At 36.2% G+C, this 17362-nt stretch overlaps 3 protein-coding genes across 3 annotated transcripts in view; 2 read left to right on the top strand and 1 right to left on the bottom strand.

Annotated features, from left to right (window-relative positions):
- The window catches only part of LOC113226864 (hypoxia-inducible factor 1-alpha-like), a 43213-nt gene extending 34199 nt beyond the window's left edge, over window positions 1–9014 (top strand). The window contains exons 5-7 of the mRNA XM_026459655.1: window positions 7376–7702; window positions 7836–8470; window positions 8738–9014. Coding sequence (XP_026315440.1) covers window positions 7376–7702; window positions 7836–8470; window positions 8738–8784 — 1009 coding nt within the window. The 3' untranslated portion in view covers window positions 8785–9014. The remainder of the gene's footprint in view (window positions 1–7375; window positions 7703–7835; window positions 8471–8737) is intronic.
- A 239-nt stretch (window positions 9015–9253) lies between these two features.
- Window positions 9254–12493, bottom strand: LOC113233920 (mediator of RNA polymerase II transcription subunit 24). Its single transcript, XM_026469190.1, has one exon. The coding sequence runs from the start codon at window positions 12416–12418 to the stop codon at window positions 9485–9487; it is 2934 nt and encodes a 977-aa protein (XP_026324975.1). The 5' UTR covers window positions 12419–12493; the 3' UTR covers window positions 9254–9484.
- Window positions 12494–13083: 590 nt separating this feature from the next.
- On the top strand, window positions 13084–15140 carry LOC113226820 (tRNA (adenine(58)-N(1))-methyltransferase catalytic subunit TRMT61A). The gene is made up of 5 exons (XM_026459592.1): window positions 13084–13534; window positions 13768–13924; window positions 14472–14614; window positions 14699–14831; window positions 15110–15140. Exons 1-5 carry the CDS (start codon window positions 13340–13342, stop codon window positions 15121–15123), a joined length of 642 nt encoding a protein of 213 aa, XP_026315377.1. The 5' UTR covers window positions 13084–13339; the 3' UTR covers window positions 15124–15140.
- The last annotated feature ends 2222 nt before the right edge of the window (window positions 15141–17362 follow it).

Genomic DNA, 17362 nt, shown 5'->3' with positions numbered 1-17362 from the left:
ATCTAATATTAATATATCTATTTGTACATACTGTTATATAAAAACTACAAAACGTACAATTTTAATTCCTTATTAAAGTAGGTAAATAAAATACAACAATGATAACTACGCACAATTAATTTGAAATTTTGAGGGAACCTTCTTTTATTTTTCTGCACGTTTCATATGAGAATACTATGGAATACTTATTTAGATAGCAGATACTTCAATATTCTCGTAAACAATTATTCTTAAAACTAAAATTCGATATCGAGAAACTTATACAAGATGTTTTGCAATATATAAACATTTCGAGTCGGTCGTTGTGCCAACAACTAATTGGCTTTAAAGCTACGCTATTAAACCGACCGATAATTCCGTACCGGCCCGCACTGCGCCGCCGCCGTGGACTTTAAAAAATTGCTGCCATAACTTAACGCGGTCACTTACAGACTTCCCTATTGAGATATCAATACTAGATGACGTCGTACGACGTACGCCTCTCGCGTAAACATAGCCCTTACTATCGTTTACCTTCGCCGACTCACTTACAGCAGCTCATGTGAATTTATCCAGCTATAGGCCTATTCCAGTCAGTCCGATACCGCGCGTTCTCAACAGCAAAATGGCATCGCGAACTCGTAGTGAAGGTTTACGGCGAATAAATATTGTATAGGGGTGATTTATTAAGTTAGAGCGCGGCTCGCAAGCCGATCGGCCGGCCGATGTTGCTATCGGGATGGTTTGAAATATGCCTGCAGAGGGCTATTGTTGTGATGTGAGAAACGGTGTTTAACAAGCGCCGTGCTTGATCGATGGCGCCGCTCGACGGACTTTACTCCCAACTATATTTTATAGCTTGAAAGTATACAAAATCTGGCTAATTTCCACAGTTTACGTGAGAGGAACGTGCAAACGGCGGGCGCTGCGAAGCAGACGCGTAATTTTAATTTTTAAGTTGAGATCACAAGGGCATTTTACCTCAGCTGTTTGGTTCGCGATGTCAATCGCCCCTGCCAGAATGATCTGCACAACATATTTTCTGTCCGACCACCCTATACAATCGTACAACAGCTGATAAAAGTAACAATCCCCAGTGACACTAATCTTTTTGAAGGTAAAAGTTGTTATAATCGCTACACAATTATAAATTGAAGATGAGCGTAGAAACAAACGGCATTAATGTTCAGTGACACCGCTGGTAAGGTAGTATTAAATTTGTAGCGAGTATAACCTTTTGCGCGAGGGCGCAGGCGCAGACTTCGAGCTTTGAGTAGGCAACCTTTAGATAGTGGATGCGGGGAAATGTCACATAGTTGGACTAAGCCCTGGACCTGTGAGGTACAATCGCAAACGAAAGTCTAAATTGTAACTTGACACCTATTCAATAAAATGTCTGACTCTGCTTAAGGATTAAATTAATATAAATGTAGGAAAATTTAAATTCTTTAAACATTCCAAGTATTAAAAACGAAATAAAATCCCCGACAATTCGTTGGCCTTGACTTCTCACTCCATGCTCCCAATTATATAATATTATATACCTGCTCTCCTGTAAATATGTTACTAATGAAGTAACAAACAAATTAAGCAAACTGCTCAACAACTGTGTTCGACAGTACATCAAAGTTTAGATATGTGCTGGACGGCGACAAATCGCTTTAGCATTCGCATTGGCAAAGTACAGATTGTGCGAATCAAAGAACGAGCAAATGCACCGCGGCCGCCGCGCTGCTGATGTTTACACGCGATTCGTATTAATGAACTTCGCCTCGTTCTGAAGCAGCGATGGCACTGAAATACAGCAATTAACTTACACTTAACACTGCTCAAAAGAACTTCACTTTAGATTTTTTTAAATACAAAACGAACTGTTCATATTGCATCTGGGGCCTAAGCAAAGCGTAATTTTTAAATTGCGAAGAATAAATGTTCTTAAACTTAAAGTTCCTTGGCATTACAGTTGAACTGATAAATTTATTTTGGCTCTCGATTATATTGTTAGTTGCAATTTTTAAGGTTTAATGAATATCACGATTTACTACTATGATTGTTAGTTACCAACGACATCTATGTATTTGGTTAGTACCGTATATAATTTTTAGTTGTTGTTATCTTAAATCTGAAATAAATAAATATTAAGGTGGCTGGCACCTTAAGGAGTCACCACACATCGACAAGGAATCCCATTAAGTCGGTCAGAAAAACTTTTATGTCCATGTAGTAAGAATACAACAATTATGGATGTAGGAAACAACCACAAGTAAGCGGTTAGTAAAATTCAAAAAGACAGTAACCTTCACTTTCGGTCCACTCATGGATTACCATGAGTGGACCAAGAAGTGTCGAATAAAACTTCATGAAAACGAAACAATACACATTAACTTTGGTTATAAAAAAGTTAAAAAAAGACGAAGTGGACATACCTACGTTTCAAGAAAATGTCAAATGCTCTTCACTATCTGTGTGCAATAAAATATTATTGTATACCTAAATAGTTCCTTATGCCAGTATGGATCTTAGGTATCCAGCTCTGGACCTGTCCCGCTAAAAGCAACATACAGATATTACAACGCTTCCAAATTAAAATGCTGAGGACAATTCCTCCGTGGCCGAACGAATACCATGCTGGTCTGTCACGAAGAGGTCATGGGATCGGTTCCCGGGACGGCAGAAGTATTTGTATGGCCTACATTTACTTCTCTCGTTAGTTTGGGTCTAATTTATGATTGTCTACGTGTGTGTCCATGACTCCCGCCACCCAGCGTTTACCTAGTGAGGGGCTATGAGTGTGTGCTTTATTAAATTCTGGGTACTCCTTGGTATATACGAAGTGAAGATCTGCATCGCAATTTGGATATGGAGCCCGAGATAAAGTGATAAAAAAGTACACCGAAGCTCACTAACATATATAGACTTCATCATTACGTGAACATAGAGGCTATATTTACAGCTACTAGACAATATAAATCTAGTACGTAGACTATAAGAACTAAACCTTTTGAGTTAGTATAGTTAAGTTATAGTGTGTAAAATTATTATTAGTGCCAGTGTTGATAAGACTTTGAAAACATGAACGAACTGTCTTCCCCTTAAGTAATTTGAAAAGATGTTCTGTCGATGGACAATTTCTTTAAGTTATCTTTATATTACGAAATTATGTTAAATTAAATCTTATGTAAAGGCTACATTGTAATTAGTTCTAATTTTTGTTTTGCTTAACAAATTAAAAAATGTAAAAAGAGCGAAAATGACGTTGCATGTTTCGCGTCGGCGAACCGAGCGAAAGCGAAAGCGCAACGGCTTTTGGTTCTTAATACATGGACTTAAAGTTTTTCTGACCGTTTCAAGGCAATTCCGTGTGTATAAAAGTGGTGAGTCCCTTAAGAAACGAGAGAAACGAGTAAAACACGTAGCAATATAAATAATAACAATTATAAAAAACCCATGACTTGAAAAAACCTTGTCTTACCGTTATTTTGTTCAATAGATAAATAAATGTTTATATATTTTGTCACACGGCATAGCCGAGACGGTGGGAAAGTACTTTACATACTTTAGATAGGATATTTTGTTCCATGAAGATATTATTTTATTTTTAAAAGTAATATTATATATATCTTAATATATATAATATTATTCATTCAAAGATTTTTAAATGATGCTTGCCTTAACTGGGAATCGAACCCACAAAATGTAAAAAAAAAAACTTTTTCGTGTAAGTATTAGTAATTATGAAAGGGTTAATTTAAAGAACTATTAATTTATAATTTTTTATGGTACCTTGAATTAAAAGAGCACCGTACAATGATACAATTTATTGAAAAAGAAACAAATTGGAAACTGCCAATGTATCTACGGTATTTGCAGTAGCAGTAGACCTCCTTGTTGAAGAGTTCGTCCAGGGAAGTACTGCCACGTTACCTATTTCTGCCGCCAAGCAGTAATGTCAGCATTACTGTGTTTCGGTTGTTAAAGGTAAATGGCGATGGTGAAATTACAGGTGCATGAGACTTGTCAACTTATGTATCAGGGTGACAGACGCAGTGGCAGTGTCCCTCAGTTGCCTCCGTGTCGCATAGCCATAGGACACACTGAATACTGATACAAAAAAAAAAATATTGTATAAAAGCAAGCAAGCACTCGTTACGCATAGCCAAGTAGAATGTTGGAAATTAACGTATCCGTCCATGTTGTTGGTTTCCCGCCAATTTGTGCTTCCGTAAGGCAGAGCGCATAAATCTAACAGACATGACGTAGGCGGTCGACATGTCGACAATTTGTATTCGACATACCTACTCGTATCTAAGTCGTCAATCGAGTTTTACGGAAATAAGCAATATAGATATTGTTGAGAAACTTTTTAATCCGGTAAAACGTCATTTTAATACAAAATACTGCATAAACTGTTATGTACTGTATAGCGTTGTAGTAGTAACAGTCTATTCAAATATAAAGTGATACTGCGTAACTTATTGTGTAAACAGTTCAAGGTAGACTTAAAGAAGTGAAGTGATGAGCGAAGTAGAATATAATCATAGAACGACATCCTACGTTAACAATGCAATCGTCAACTTCCGTAAAACTTTCCGAATAGCACCGAAGCTAGGCCCTTAGAAAATAGCACTGTATTACCACGCTGCTACACACGTAACCTGCGCCCTTTGTTCATCTGTTGAACCAATGAAATTGCCTTCCTTTTATAACTTACCGGTTATTAAACAAATCGTCAGCAAACCAGGCTACAGTGTAAACAATTCATTAGCGTATAACACCGAAACAAGTATTTAAGAAATGTATGTTTTAAATTAGATTTATCGTGTAAGCGTGGCTCATTACTAAAAGCAACCAGCATTTGTCAGTGAAAAGCACGAAGTAACATGAGTAGGTTGCGCAAGAGCATCGGCGCAGAAACGTGACAAATGACGCAATCCCGCGAACAATGCAACCGAGCTTGTGAGCAGAGCGGATTTAAAAGCTCCAACACGAAAATCGGTGGCGTAAAATAATAGCTGTCTAATCATTACGTTTTAATGTTATATTATACAAGGGTCTCAAAAGTTTATAAGTTTATATAAATCTGTTCTGTAAATAAGTTATGTTGACAAATTGAAATACATAACTCAAAAAAGGGATGATGCATGGAGACATTTGTCATAAACTAAATGTGCGATATAGATATAAAACTATATTTTAAATATATACTATATTATAAAACAATTTTTTTTATCTTTACAAATTGAAAAATATTGTGTTTCTAAACATTACATTTTTACACAAATTGAAAAATATGTTTTTTGTTAATTGTTTATCATGAAACCATCACCAAGTAAAATATGGTCGCATCGCATCTATTCTATTATACTTGTAAAGAACAATTCATTTCTTCTTCTTAGTTATGACACACTAGATGACATAGTTGTAGCCAATGCGATATGTTTTCTTCTCAAGCTATTGGCTTCACTAGTTTGTTACTTTGCAAAATATCCACGCATTGCCCTTAAATACAAGTACAAACTGCTTACACACTAGGAAGTCTTGAATTTAGAAGTTGTAATAGTAATAATAGAACTTAATTACAGACTACAGTCGACTGTACCTGGTCAGCGAGTACCATCTTTTCCAATTTAAAAATTCAACGTTTATCTAATAAGCCCCGGAAGAAGCAAGACTCTAAATAATATAGACATATATATTAATAAAATAGACAAAATAACGAAAACTTTATCTCAGGAATATGCCCATAATTACAACAAAGTCAAAAATAAATTTAAACATTTAAAAATCAAAGAACCCAATACATTTGTACATACCTACATATTAACATAAAAAAAGTTAAACTAAAAACCAAAATAATATACAAGATTAAAATAATAAACTAAAAAATTTATGTAAAAATTGTAATTATTCATAATTAAAAAAAGAAACAAGTAAAAATTCTAAATATGAAAGCAAAGTTTTAATTTGGTACCTACACATTAACCAAGGCATCAACTAGTTTATAGTACTTACCTAAATTTATAGAACTAACTTACTTCAAATAATTGCTTAAAAATTACAGGCAATCGCTCACACAATGTACCAAACATCTTACAAAACGTAAGTGCCTAAAGGGCCGCGCCACCGCCCTTTGTGCCGACTGATTGTTTAGGTCAACTAGACTGTCACCCACTCGTGCATTCAAATTAATTTAGATATACTATCTAGGACCCGCCCGCCAACGGATTAATATGAATAGCCCCTGGCCCCTGAGTCACTGTGACCAAGCACCATGATTACGATTCAATTACAAACTGACTACGTAGGTACATACCTCCATCTGTTCAACTAACCCAACTATCAAAGGTGTAAAAAAGTTTCTGAAGACTATTATACTTTGCGTATTACGTACTTGGATAAATGTTACATCAAGGGCATGAGTGCCCCTCAAAATTATTTAGTACCAACAGGTATTTTAGGTGTTCAAAAAACAAAATCTATTCAGGCATTACAACGTGCATACGACACTATAGTCCATTTGTTTAGGTACTAAACTAAATATAAACAATCTTGGTACGCCTTTTTATTGAAACAAATGTTTTACAAAACAATAGGTATAAAACAATCTCAAGATTGTTTACATTTTGTTCTTATGTTGTTGTTGTTGTTACGTACTTAACATAAACAAATGGACTATTAGAGGTTACATAATAAAGTATGCGCCGTTTGTTGACTTATTGGGTATATTAGGAGGCTAGGTATACTATAGTGTCACAATTTGTTTGCATGTAGGTAATTATTTAACGCATAAAAAATCTTAACTTTGCAGTTATAGTTACTTACAAAAGTGTAACGTATAAGTTAAGCAAAGTAGTGCATGTATATTAGGAGGCTAGGTATACTACAGCGCGTAACAATTTGTTTGCATGTAGGCAATTGTTTAATGCATAAAAAATCTTAACTTTGCGGTTATCGTTACTTACAAAAGTGTAACGTATAAACAAATTAGTGCATCTCCTTATTAGTAAAGAACTCCTTACTCTAGAGTGCATCACAGGGGATACTACTTTCTACTACTAGTAATGAGAAGTACCTACTAACGTTTAACTTTAGTAGGTACTTCCCACTTATCGGTCGTCCTAATGGGCAAAACGTGTAAAATTTAAATAGTTGATACCTACCTATTTATATGAGCGAATTTTTATTGTACATTTTATAAACTAATGAACGATATATGGTCAATATAAAAATGAATTGATCTTGGAAGGTGTAAAATAAAAACACGAAAATTTTGTTTCACCTATTGTCTTTGGGTACTTGTAACTAGCATTTGTACGACCCCATCCTACATACAACAGGCTATGCGTTAACCAGGGACGCTTAATTGTAACCTCAATAAAGAATGTCTGATCAACAGTGAGCAAGAAGCGGCTGTGATGAAGGCGAACCCTTGGCTGTACCACTACTACGCCGTACAATCAAAACTGCACTACGGGCTAGCTTACGAAGCAGCTACCAGGATGTATGGTCCACCACCGCCTGATATACAAGTCTATCCACCGGCCATGCAATACACTCCTGCCCCGCCCGTATGCCTTAACGGCAACCAAGTCACGATGATGCCCAATCCTGGACTTCAAGCCCACTTATCACACGTCCCTCCGCATCTTACGCCCATGCATTATGCTTACGAGAGGCCAGACAATGGTCCAGTGGATTATTCCGTATCACTGCAGGAAAACAGGTAAAATAAATAATAGCAGGTGTTCTTTAAATACTTTTAGGCTTAGTAAGACCGACAAAAGCGACTCATACGGCCTCGTGAATTAGCCACGAAGCTGAAAATCCACATGGTTAACATTAGCTTCATATTACAGGTACCACAATCTACGGATAGAAGACACACGGATACAGCCTAATGCCAAACGGAAAGGAAAAAGCCCGGATGATAAACCAAATACTCCAGTATCTTTGTCCCCTCGTGACACGCCTTCCACAGTCACTTCTGGGGGAGACACGTTAGTGGCAGTGTCTGCAGGTTCCATTGCTAGTAGACGGCCAGGATCCAAGAACTTCAATATTACAGAAACAGAAGTGGTGGATCAATGGAACCCTAGTCCAACATGGTCAGAATCAGCACTGCAAAAAGTTCCAGATGTTTGCCATCAAGACTTAAGTCCATACGTGACGACTACGCCACCAACGCCATCCGGGACACCTTCCGCTTATACTCACAACTATAGTCATACTTTTGTATTCGACTGGTCACCAGAACAATATGTTCCTCACACTAACAATAGATGTAACGCAGTAGCAATTGAAAGTTCCTATCAGCAAACATGGAATAGGAACCAAAGGACGTCTTTTGCAAATAATACGGAGAACACAGTCACAACGACTGAACTGTCTGCAAACTGCAATCCTAATAGATTAAGTTTACAAATGAGGGTCAGTAATCCACCGCCAGCGTACAACGCGACCAGAGAAGGAGACATTCTTAGAAGGCAAATCGGTAAGTTCTCAAAGTAGTATTTTGTAAAATAAGAAACATCGCTGTCTTTTATATAAGTTTGTCATTTAATTACACATAAAGCTGCCATTGCGACCGTTTTTCAATATGCTAATGCGAGATGTTTAATAAGCTTTCAATACTCTTCATGCGATCAGCGAATGTGCGAAACCATTGTCAAATTTACCAGTCAACATTATTCTGTATTCAACGTGTAAGGGCACGTTCCGTATTGTCGTGATTTTTAAAGTGTATTTCTGATTGTTCTAGATCGTCCACATCCAGATTCACCGGATGCCAAAAAGCCTGCATTATAACTATAGATTTAGGACGCTATAATATTTCTATAAAATAGTTCAATATTATTTGTTACCCTTTGTTGTTAAAATTATAAGTAAAAGCTCTGGAACTCTCCTGTGATCTTTGTGTTTATAAGAACTTTGTAAAATGCTAGGATCTAGTGTATTGTATATTAGGAAGTGAAATTGTAAAAATTATTGTCTTCTAAATGTAAAAATAGTTTATTATATTTCACATTCAATGTGATTACTGCATACAAAAGATGTATTATTGGTGTCAATAATTATTGTAATGATTTTTGAACACAAATATAGGTAGGCACAATAAAAAAAATTAACTTATGATGACATTTATTTTGTAAATAAGGACGATGTAAAAAATTACAAAAGATATAATTAATTTCGTCCAATAAATAGAATTAGAATTCAAAGTGTAAAAAATACTATTTTTGCAAATCATTTATAGGTAATACGATTATGTTTAGTTTTAAATTATGAAGCTATGTTGTTGGTTGAGATTTGAAAAGTAAAGATACTACAATAAAATTATGAGTCTTCATTTTATTTCCTGAAAACCCATATAATTGTGAAAATTAAAAACCAAAATAATTTCCAATTAATGACTACTTTATTATGATTACGATCCAATAGCGTTACAATGTCATATTAAAGAAACTTCACTTAAAATTACAAGTACATTACTGTTACTCAAAAATTATTAGTCAGGTCTCAGTCTCATGTTCCTAAACAAACACAGGTCTCTGGCAGTGTCTTTTCGCCCTTGTGGTGTGGTCAAATCGTAAAGTCTGAGTATCAGGTTTATGTTAAAACTTTCTGGAAGTGCTTTTATCAAAGTAGGCACTAATTCACTAGGCATTTTCTGTAGTACAATTTGAGCTCTGTCCTGTCCACATTGCACAATGTACATAAGAAACTGTAGTATAAAATGGGTTTGTGGGGTCACATCTCCATTTTTGCCCGCCAGTTGAGAAAATGAAGTGAACAGTATTTCTAAAGCAGTTTGAAGTGGTTCCTTCAAAGCTACAGGTGATGGAGGACTCTGACTTGGAGGAGGCAAAGAACTACTACCAGCTTCACTGGCCGTATTGTCATTAAGTCTTCTCACTTTACTGCTGGAACATTCACCATCTTCTGTCTCTTCTAATCGTCGTTTTCTATTAGTGTCAGATTTATTTGCATTGATATGTTCCAGAGCCGCATAAATAGCATATACCGAGAGTTTTGCTAAAATCGCCGATTGTGGCTCCACTAACTCTTCGCACAACTTCGCATTGTACAAATACTGTGATAAAACATGAAGTAACAAAGCCACAGTACATTTTTCAATATCGAAATGGAACATGGCTAGTACAATGTCCACTGACCTATCTAGGTCCTCCTGGTACCTATACTTCAATGTCTCTTTTACCAAATTTGAGGCAAACCATACTGGCCCAGCTGTGACAAGAAGACTAAGAACAACATGTGTGGCATCAATGTGCAAGTAACCCCTAGATTTGATATCTTCCCATACAGCCTGAAGTTGTTCTAAAATAGGCTGACGTGAAACTATAATGGGGGTATATCCTTTGGTATATTTTGGTACTGATGGGGGATGAATATCATATTGCAACTTCCTTACAATTTGGCACATCAGCCCAATTCGGTCCTTAAAATTATCTGTTTGTGCCAATTCAGGTTCGGCTGGTGTCAAAAACTGCTGTATCATATTAAGAGGTTTTAAAGATGCTTCTTGATGTACAACATTTATATAAGCACATAACCACACAGAAGCGCAAACAGCTAACGATGCCAATTTTTGTCTTAATGAGTCCAACATACGTTTCACATCTGCTGCAGACAATGATCCCTGTTCCCATGCAAATAGTATCTCTTTAATTACTCCAGGCACATTCAAGCACAGGTCATGTGGTTTGAGGTTAGTATTTTTAAAATCTGGAGCACTCAGGTGGTGTATAAAAACTTCTATAACCTGTGTGTCACACTTTTGTTGTATTTGCTCAGGAGATTTATGTACTCCATTCTGAGGCAAGCATTCTCTTACCCACTTTTCAAAAAATGATTCTCCATTCTCTTCAAGTACAGCTTCAAAACCATAATCTTGAACAATGGATACTAATATCAAAAATGAAATGTCAAAGATGTATATTTTAGAAAGTGGTGCTCCCTTTTCGCTAGCAGCTAGTAATGCATATTCATTAAAATTTATGAGCTTTGAGACAAATTGTTTCAATCTGCCTTCTACAGTGGCAACTGCAAGTATGGTATCCAAAGTAGTCCCTCCTACAATCTGACAAAACATCACATATAACGAATCATGAGTTTTATGAAAATCACCTCCCAAAGTTTTAAGAACTCCAGCAAGTGTTGGCTCAGCACGTGTGATGAATGATGGTACTGAGCCCTGCAATCCTGTAGGCTCCAATTTTTGCAACTTTATATCTTTATTCTCACGTTTTTGGCTAAAATACTGCAAATGACTTTCAGACAAAACATTCAATTTCACTAGGGGCTCTATTAGTGCTATGACACTGTTACAAGAGTTCTTTGTATCAACAATGTCCAACAAGGGATTTGACTGTAGTAGTTTCTCAAATGCATCTACTAATTCAACTGAATACTCCCCATCGCTATTAGTGGTGCCACATGTAGTGTGGAGGTAGAGCATCACTTGAGGTAGTTTGAGGAAAGTAAATGCAGCCCACAAAGCTTGTTTTGAAGCATCTTTACTAGAATCGTTCAGTGAAATAAAACTAGCCCTAATGAGTTCACAATACAGTCTGGACAAAGAATATCCCTTGATTCTCTGGATCATCAGTAACTGACCAGCTAACTGCTGCAAATCTGCACTTGGATGTGCTAAAACTTCAATAGCAATCAAAGCCTGCAAGCAGTATGTCACTGACTCTGGCTTGTTATTCAGAGGAGCAATTTTGTCAAGGTCCATATTGCAGATCTTCTGCAAAGTCTCATGTATAGTAGCAGGTGCTTTGAATTGAGTATTCATCATCATAAACCCTGTTATTTCTTGACATTTTTTTGTCACTTCATTGTACTCCTCCTGGTCATGTTGTTTCGCCAAATAAAACATTCCCAGCAAAAAGTCTGTGTTAACAATGGAATTAAGTAAAGATGTAGACTTTTCTAACAACTCCTGACATTGGATGGGGTTTGATGAAGGATATTTGGTCAGAGAATAATGATACACTTGCAAGAGCCACAGTATTATCGATGACACTGCAAACGCCAACACTTCTTCTTCTAATTTGCCGCGACAGGTGATACTATCCAAAAAGCTTTCAAGAAACTCTAGGAGGCTGATGATACAATGAGGTTTGTGAAATGCGTCAAATTTTGCTATTCGTTGTAGGACAGCTGCGTAAGACACCAAATGAGATGCCAAGGAATGCTTGAGGTACGATATTACAAGTTGATTAGCTCCGCATCCAACCATTGCCTGCTGCAGAATGCAATCTGCTAAATTGTACAAATCGCCACTTACGCCTCTTGGTAGTATGGTCTTGATATTGATGCCCCACTGGATGTCGGTCCATCGCTCACGCCAAGCTTTGAGGATCAATGCTTTCAACGCACTCGTTTTGCTCGTGATTTTGGACGCGTCCATGTTCATTGTCCTTTAATATCTTGTACACTGAGTATCACGCGTTTCTGTTTACAGGGGCTGCATATTTCAATAATTGTAGGTAATCTTGATCTTTACATCAGATATTTGAATAAATAGCATGTTCAACAACGAACGTTTATTCGTTTTTGCCCACCAAACGCAAACTAAAAACTCAACAAGTTTACTCGACTCTTGGTTCTGCATCAACGTCAAATTCAGGCGTGTTATGGTGTAGAGTTCGTTTTCATTAACAATATGTAAAATGTATATTTATTTGATTGGTCAGTTCTAGTATATGCAAGAACTAATCACCAATCACTCTTAAGAATGAAGCTACATCGAGAACAAAATAATCTGATGTGCTTTTCTAGCACGATTATATGAAATACGTATTAAAGAAAGAGAAGAAAATCAGCTGGAACTGTTAATATACTATCCCACTCTAGCTTAGTATTTTTCTACACTCTCACAACGTTTTGCAATTTCTGGTAGAGTTCAATAAACGGCTTAAAATATTCTTAACATTTATAGAAACACCGAACTTCGTTGAAATTCTACAATAGGGTTATTTAAGTAGCGCCAATAAAGAATATTTAGAGCATTATCATAAATGAGCCTAAAGTTATCAATTCGCAAATCTGAGTGAAACTAAACGCAGAGCTAAACCCCGTGTCCCTATTCCCTTTGAATTCTATTTCACATAACATCATCATTAAATTTTAGACTTTAATAATATAGATTTAAACCATAGTTTTGAGTATAATTACAAACGTCAGAAAATCATTACACGTCAGTGCCGCTTCGGCGCGGCTTAACCAAAAAAACAAAGTTCAAGTTGTACATAAAGTGTATTTTCTAATATAATTCAGTGCATAAATCGCATCTTGTAACGAAAGCCTCTCGGTTAAGTGAAAGAACGTTCCGAGGATGAGTTTGTCAGGATATAAACAATTTATAGAACCGAACGATACTGTGATTTTGTATCTCTGCAATAACCTCCATGCTGTTCTGGTGCAAGAGAAAATAAGAAACAAGAACGGAATACTGGTGGAAAATGTCTACCAGACGCCCTTTGGTGCGTTGAAGGTGAAGGATCTGATTGGAGTTCAATATGGCTCCAAGGTAAGTCAAAATTTTATTTTGGTATTTTCATTCAATATTTATCTGTGTATTGTGGTTACTTCCTAATTTATTACTAACTATGTAAGATTATGCAATACTTATATTGAGTACACTAGCAGTTCTTTCTATCTAAAAAGAACTCCAAAAACAAAAAAACGTGAAGTAACCATGAAATTGTTCATCTAACTTCTTCCAAAAAGTTCATATTCAAATTGATTGTCATTGTTATGCAGGTGGAACTATCGAAGGGGTGGGGCCACGTCATACAGCCCACCCCCGAGTTGTGGACCTTGTGCCTCCCTCATCGCACACAGATTATCTACTCACCAGACATTAGCATGATCCTCTGTCAACTCGATCTGATCCCTGGAAAAGTTGTAGTCGAAGCTGGTAAGGTACTTGTACTTAACTATTACATAATGATACTTGTAATTTATTTATTATTAATAGGCGATCAGCTTGAAGCTGACACCCTATATCAAAGCTGTGTTGAGTTTTTATAAAGTCCATAACTTCACAAATAGTCCTGAATCTTTTTGTTAAAGTCCACAAAACACTAGAAGATCTTAAAGACCTAGAAGACACGAATTCTTCTTTTTTAACCAGCTGTCCAACCGGTTTTTGAAAGTGTTCACTGAGCTAGCATTAACCAAGTCCTCAGGCAACCTGTTCCATTTTGTAACCACTCTGTTGCCAAAGATGTGGTGGGCAGTGTTGGTGACTGATGGCCTTCGGACAATTTTCATGTTGTGACCCCTGATATTCCTGTAGTGTACTGTCCTTTCAAAGCAGTTGTGAAGGTCTGGAAGATTGTAAAACCCATGAAGAAATTTAAAAGTTTCAATTTGATTACTTCGTACCCTTCTTTGTTCAAGAGTAGTAAGTAATTGCTTTATTTACTTTTACTTTACTTGCTAACAATGGTTTTCTTTCATAGGCACAGGCAGCGGTTCTCTAACACATGCATTCATTCGTTGTGTGAAACCCAAGGGCTTTGTGTTCACTTTTGATTTCCATCCTCAACGGGCACAATTTGCTCAAAAGGAATTTGAGCTACATGGTGTAGATCAGTTTGTTTCAGTAAGAATTTAAAATTATATATTTTTTATTGAACGCCTGAACATTATATAGATCAGCATACTTTATATAAATTTATTGTCACAGGTTAAGTGCCGCGATGTTTTAACTTGTGGTTTTGGAGAGGAACTTAATTCACAAGCTGATGCTGTCTTTTTGGACTTACCTAAACCATGGCTCGGAATCTCTTGGGCAAAGCATGCAATCCGATACGACAAAGGTAAGTTGACTTTGAACTTAAAAGAGACATAATTACATCGTATTGCTTTTGCGACATTAATATTTACATGATCGCCGCGTTATAGCGAATTGTCTTTGTTTCCGTTTAATGGTGAGTTCAGAAGTTGTAAAGTAGTGTGTATATGCCCTATATTTTAATCAATCAAAAACGACGGTGCCTAAATAGACGACGCGCATGCCGACGGCGCATACTCTCGAAAAGTGAAATTTACAAGATATTGATTTTTGCTCAAACTAGAATTTCTGTGTTGTGTCTAGAGGTCATGACCTAAGGGAGATAGCCGCCACACCGTCATACAGCGCCATAAATACGCTATAGGGAACATTCGCAGTTAAGGGAGAGCAATTGAAACGTAGCGTATTCGTATGTAATTATATCACACAGAAATCTAAATAAATATTAGATTTCTGTGGTATATCATGACTTAAGGGAGATAGCCGCCACGCGCCGTTGTATGCATCGTGTCGTCGTAACATGCGCACGGAGAGCAATTGAAACAGCATTTTTGTATGGACAAATACATAGGTTTTTATTAGGGATTCTTACTCGCTATACAAGCGCCGCGACTAACTATAATAAGAGAATACTTACTATAATAAATAGTGTTTTTATTTATATCCCTTAAAAAACTGCCAGGAAATTGTTGAAAATATGTTAATATGTTGGTTATATAACTCGTATTCAGTGATTGCGTCAATAAACGATAGGCAAGACGAAAACTGTATTTAAATTTCGATCTGTACTGTGCGTGTGACTGATATGCGATCCCGACATACTCATCGCAAAGTTTTGGGTTATAGCGAATAGCTATTAATTTAAGAAAATATGCATTATTAATTCGTGTGCTGGTGCTGAGTCGTCATGATTTCCACTTTAAAAACAACCTGCTCTCCCAATGAACCTTTTACCTACTACTTATTTTTACTATTTGTTTAGTCACTTACAGGAATTACAGGTAATGTGAAAGTGAAATTGTCCACTGTTGTGCCATTCCTACTAATCGCAGCATTAAAGCTGAATAATATTTACAATGTCAGCCGGTGCATCTAGATAAGAAATCGTAATGTTAACAGGAAACGTGGGAGATCCTTATAAATCCACTAAATAGATAGCGATCTGATTACTCCGTGTCGATTATTCAGATCCCCTTGTAAGTTATTCGTTGGTATTCATTTAACCTACCAGTGCCGAACTAGATAACAAATTCAAAATCGATTCATCGATTTGTGTCGATTTGATAGTAGTTAAACCAATGGCATTATTTTCTAGGGTTGTCACCAAAAATGTTTACGTAATACATATCGAAGAAATGTTATTATAATTACTTATATACCTCACAAGCAATTTGGAAAATATAAATGCATTTACTTAATAATAAATACATTTTGCTGATGTTGATCGAGATTTAGTATGAATCAAAATTGCTTAGAATCATGTAATCTACTTCACTACCTGTATCAAATTTATATATTTATTTAATTTCCGAATCAGGGCCGTAGCTAGACCTGATTTTCTGGTTGGGCGTAAAACATGTATAACTTGATTGGTAAAATGAATTTTACTATTTATACTGAGATATATAAAAAAGCGAAGTAGTTTTGACGCACCTAAGAACGTTATCTTTCAGTAATCCGCATATGCAATACTTTTCATGTGGTTTTTCTTCATTCAAATTAATTATGAAGATTTTCTCAACTTTTATTCTGACTACTCGACTATTATTCTGCGTCTGGAATTTAAAAAAGCAAACTCAAAGAAAAAGTTAAAACATTCGAATTTTGCAATGCGTACACAAGTTTAAATTGATGATATTTTTAGGTAAGTGGTAAAAGGTGACCCGAGTTAGCGACTAGCTTCTATGATACACATAATATGAAATAAAAATATTTTTTGACACTACTGGAAAATTGTTGTAATATAAATAAAATGCAACAATTTTGTGTCATCCTTAAATTGATTTTCCTAATTGGTACCTACGCGCCATTATGTTAGATACACATCGGCGCTCGGCTGGCGACAAGCGGCGGCTCTAAGTTATCCTTGAAAGTGCTCGAAGCCCCATTGTTAGGAACCTTTCGAGTTCAAAATTTGGACCGCGAGCTTATATAAGTTCATATACATCAATAAGTGAAGAAATATTTATTCTCGGGTTTTCTAAGTGACACGCCGTAGTCTAATGACGGCTTTGTAGATATCTAATAGAGTCATATTTTGACGATCTAGCTAAGAGTAAGTTTAACAAGCTCAAGATATCTTCAGGAGATATAGATAATCTCTAGTAAAAAGGAACAAGAGTCTTTAGGGTGACTTAGGAGTACAACCTATAGACAGTTTATAGAGGATGTATTTGTTATTCTTGTCATTGAATTGTCATGACTTCAAGAGCGCATTACGATAGTTTATAGTGCAAGTTTTTATCTTTTAGGTAACTTATAAATCATTTGAAGAACGCCAATTCATGCTTGTGAACTACTTTTATAGACACGTTATTCTGAAGTAATGCCGGCTTA

This window comes from Hyposmocoma kahamanoa, unplaced genomic scaffold (genome assembly GCF_003589595.1).
Source record: "Hyposmocoma kahamanoa isolate Upper Pololo Valley unplaced genomic scaffold, ASM358959v1 100021, whole genome shotgun sequence".
In the NCBI taxonomy this organism is placed as follows: Eukaryota; Metazoa; Arthropoda; class Insecta; order Lepidoptera; family Cosmopterigidae; genus Hyposmocoma; species Hyposmocoma kahamanoa.
Note: the sequence above shows the minus strand (reverse complement) of the source record. Positions and strands in the feature narration are given on the sequence as shown.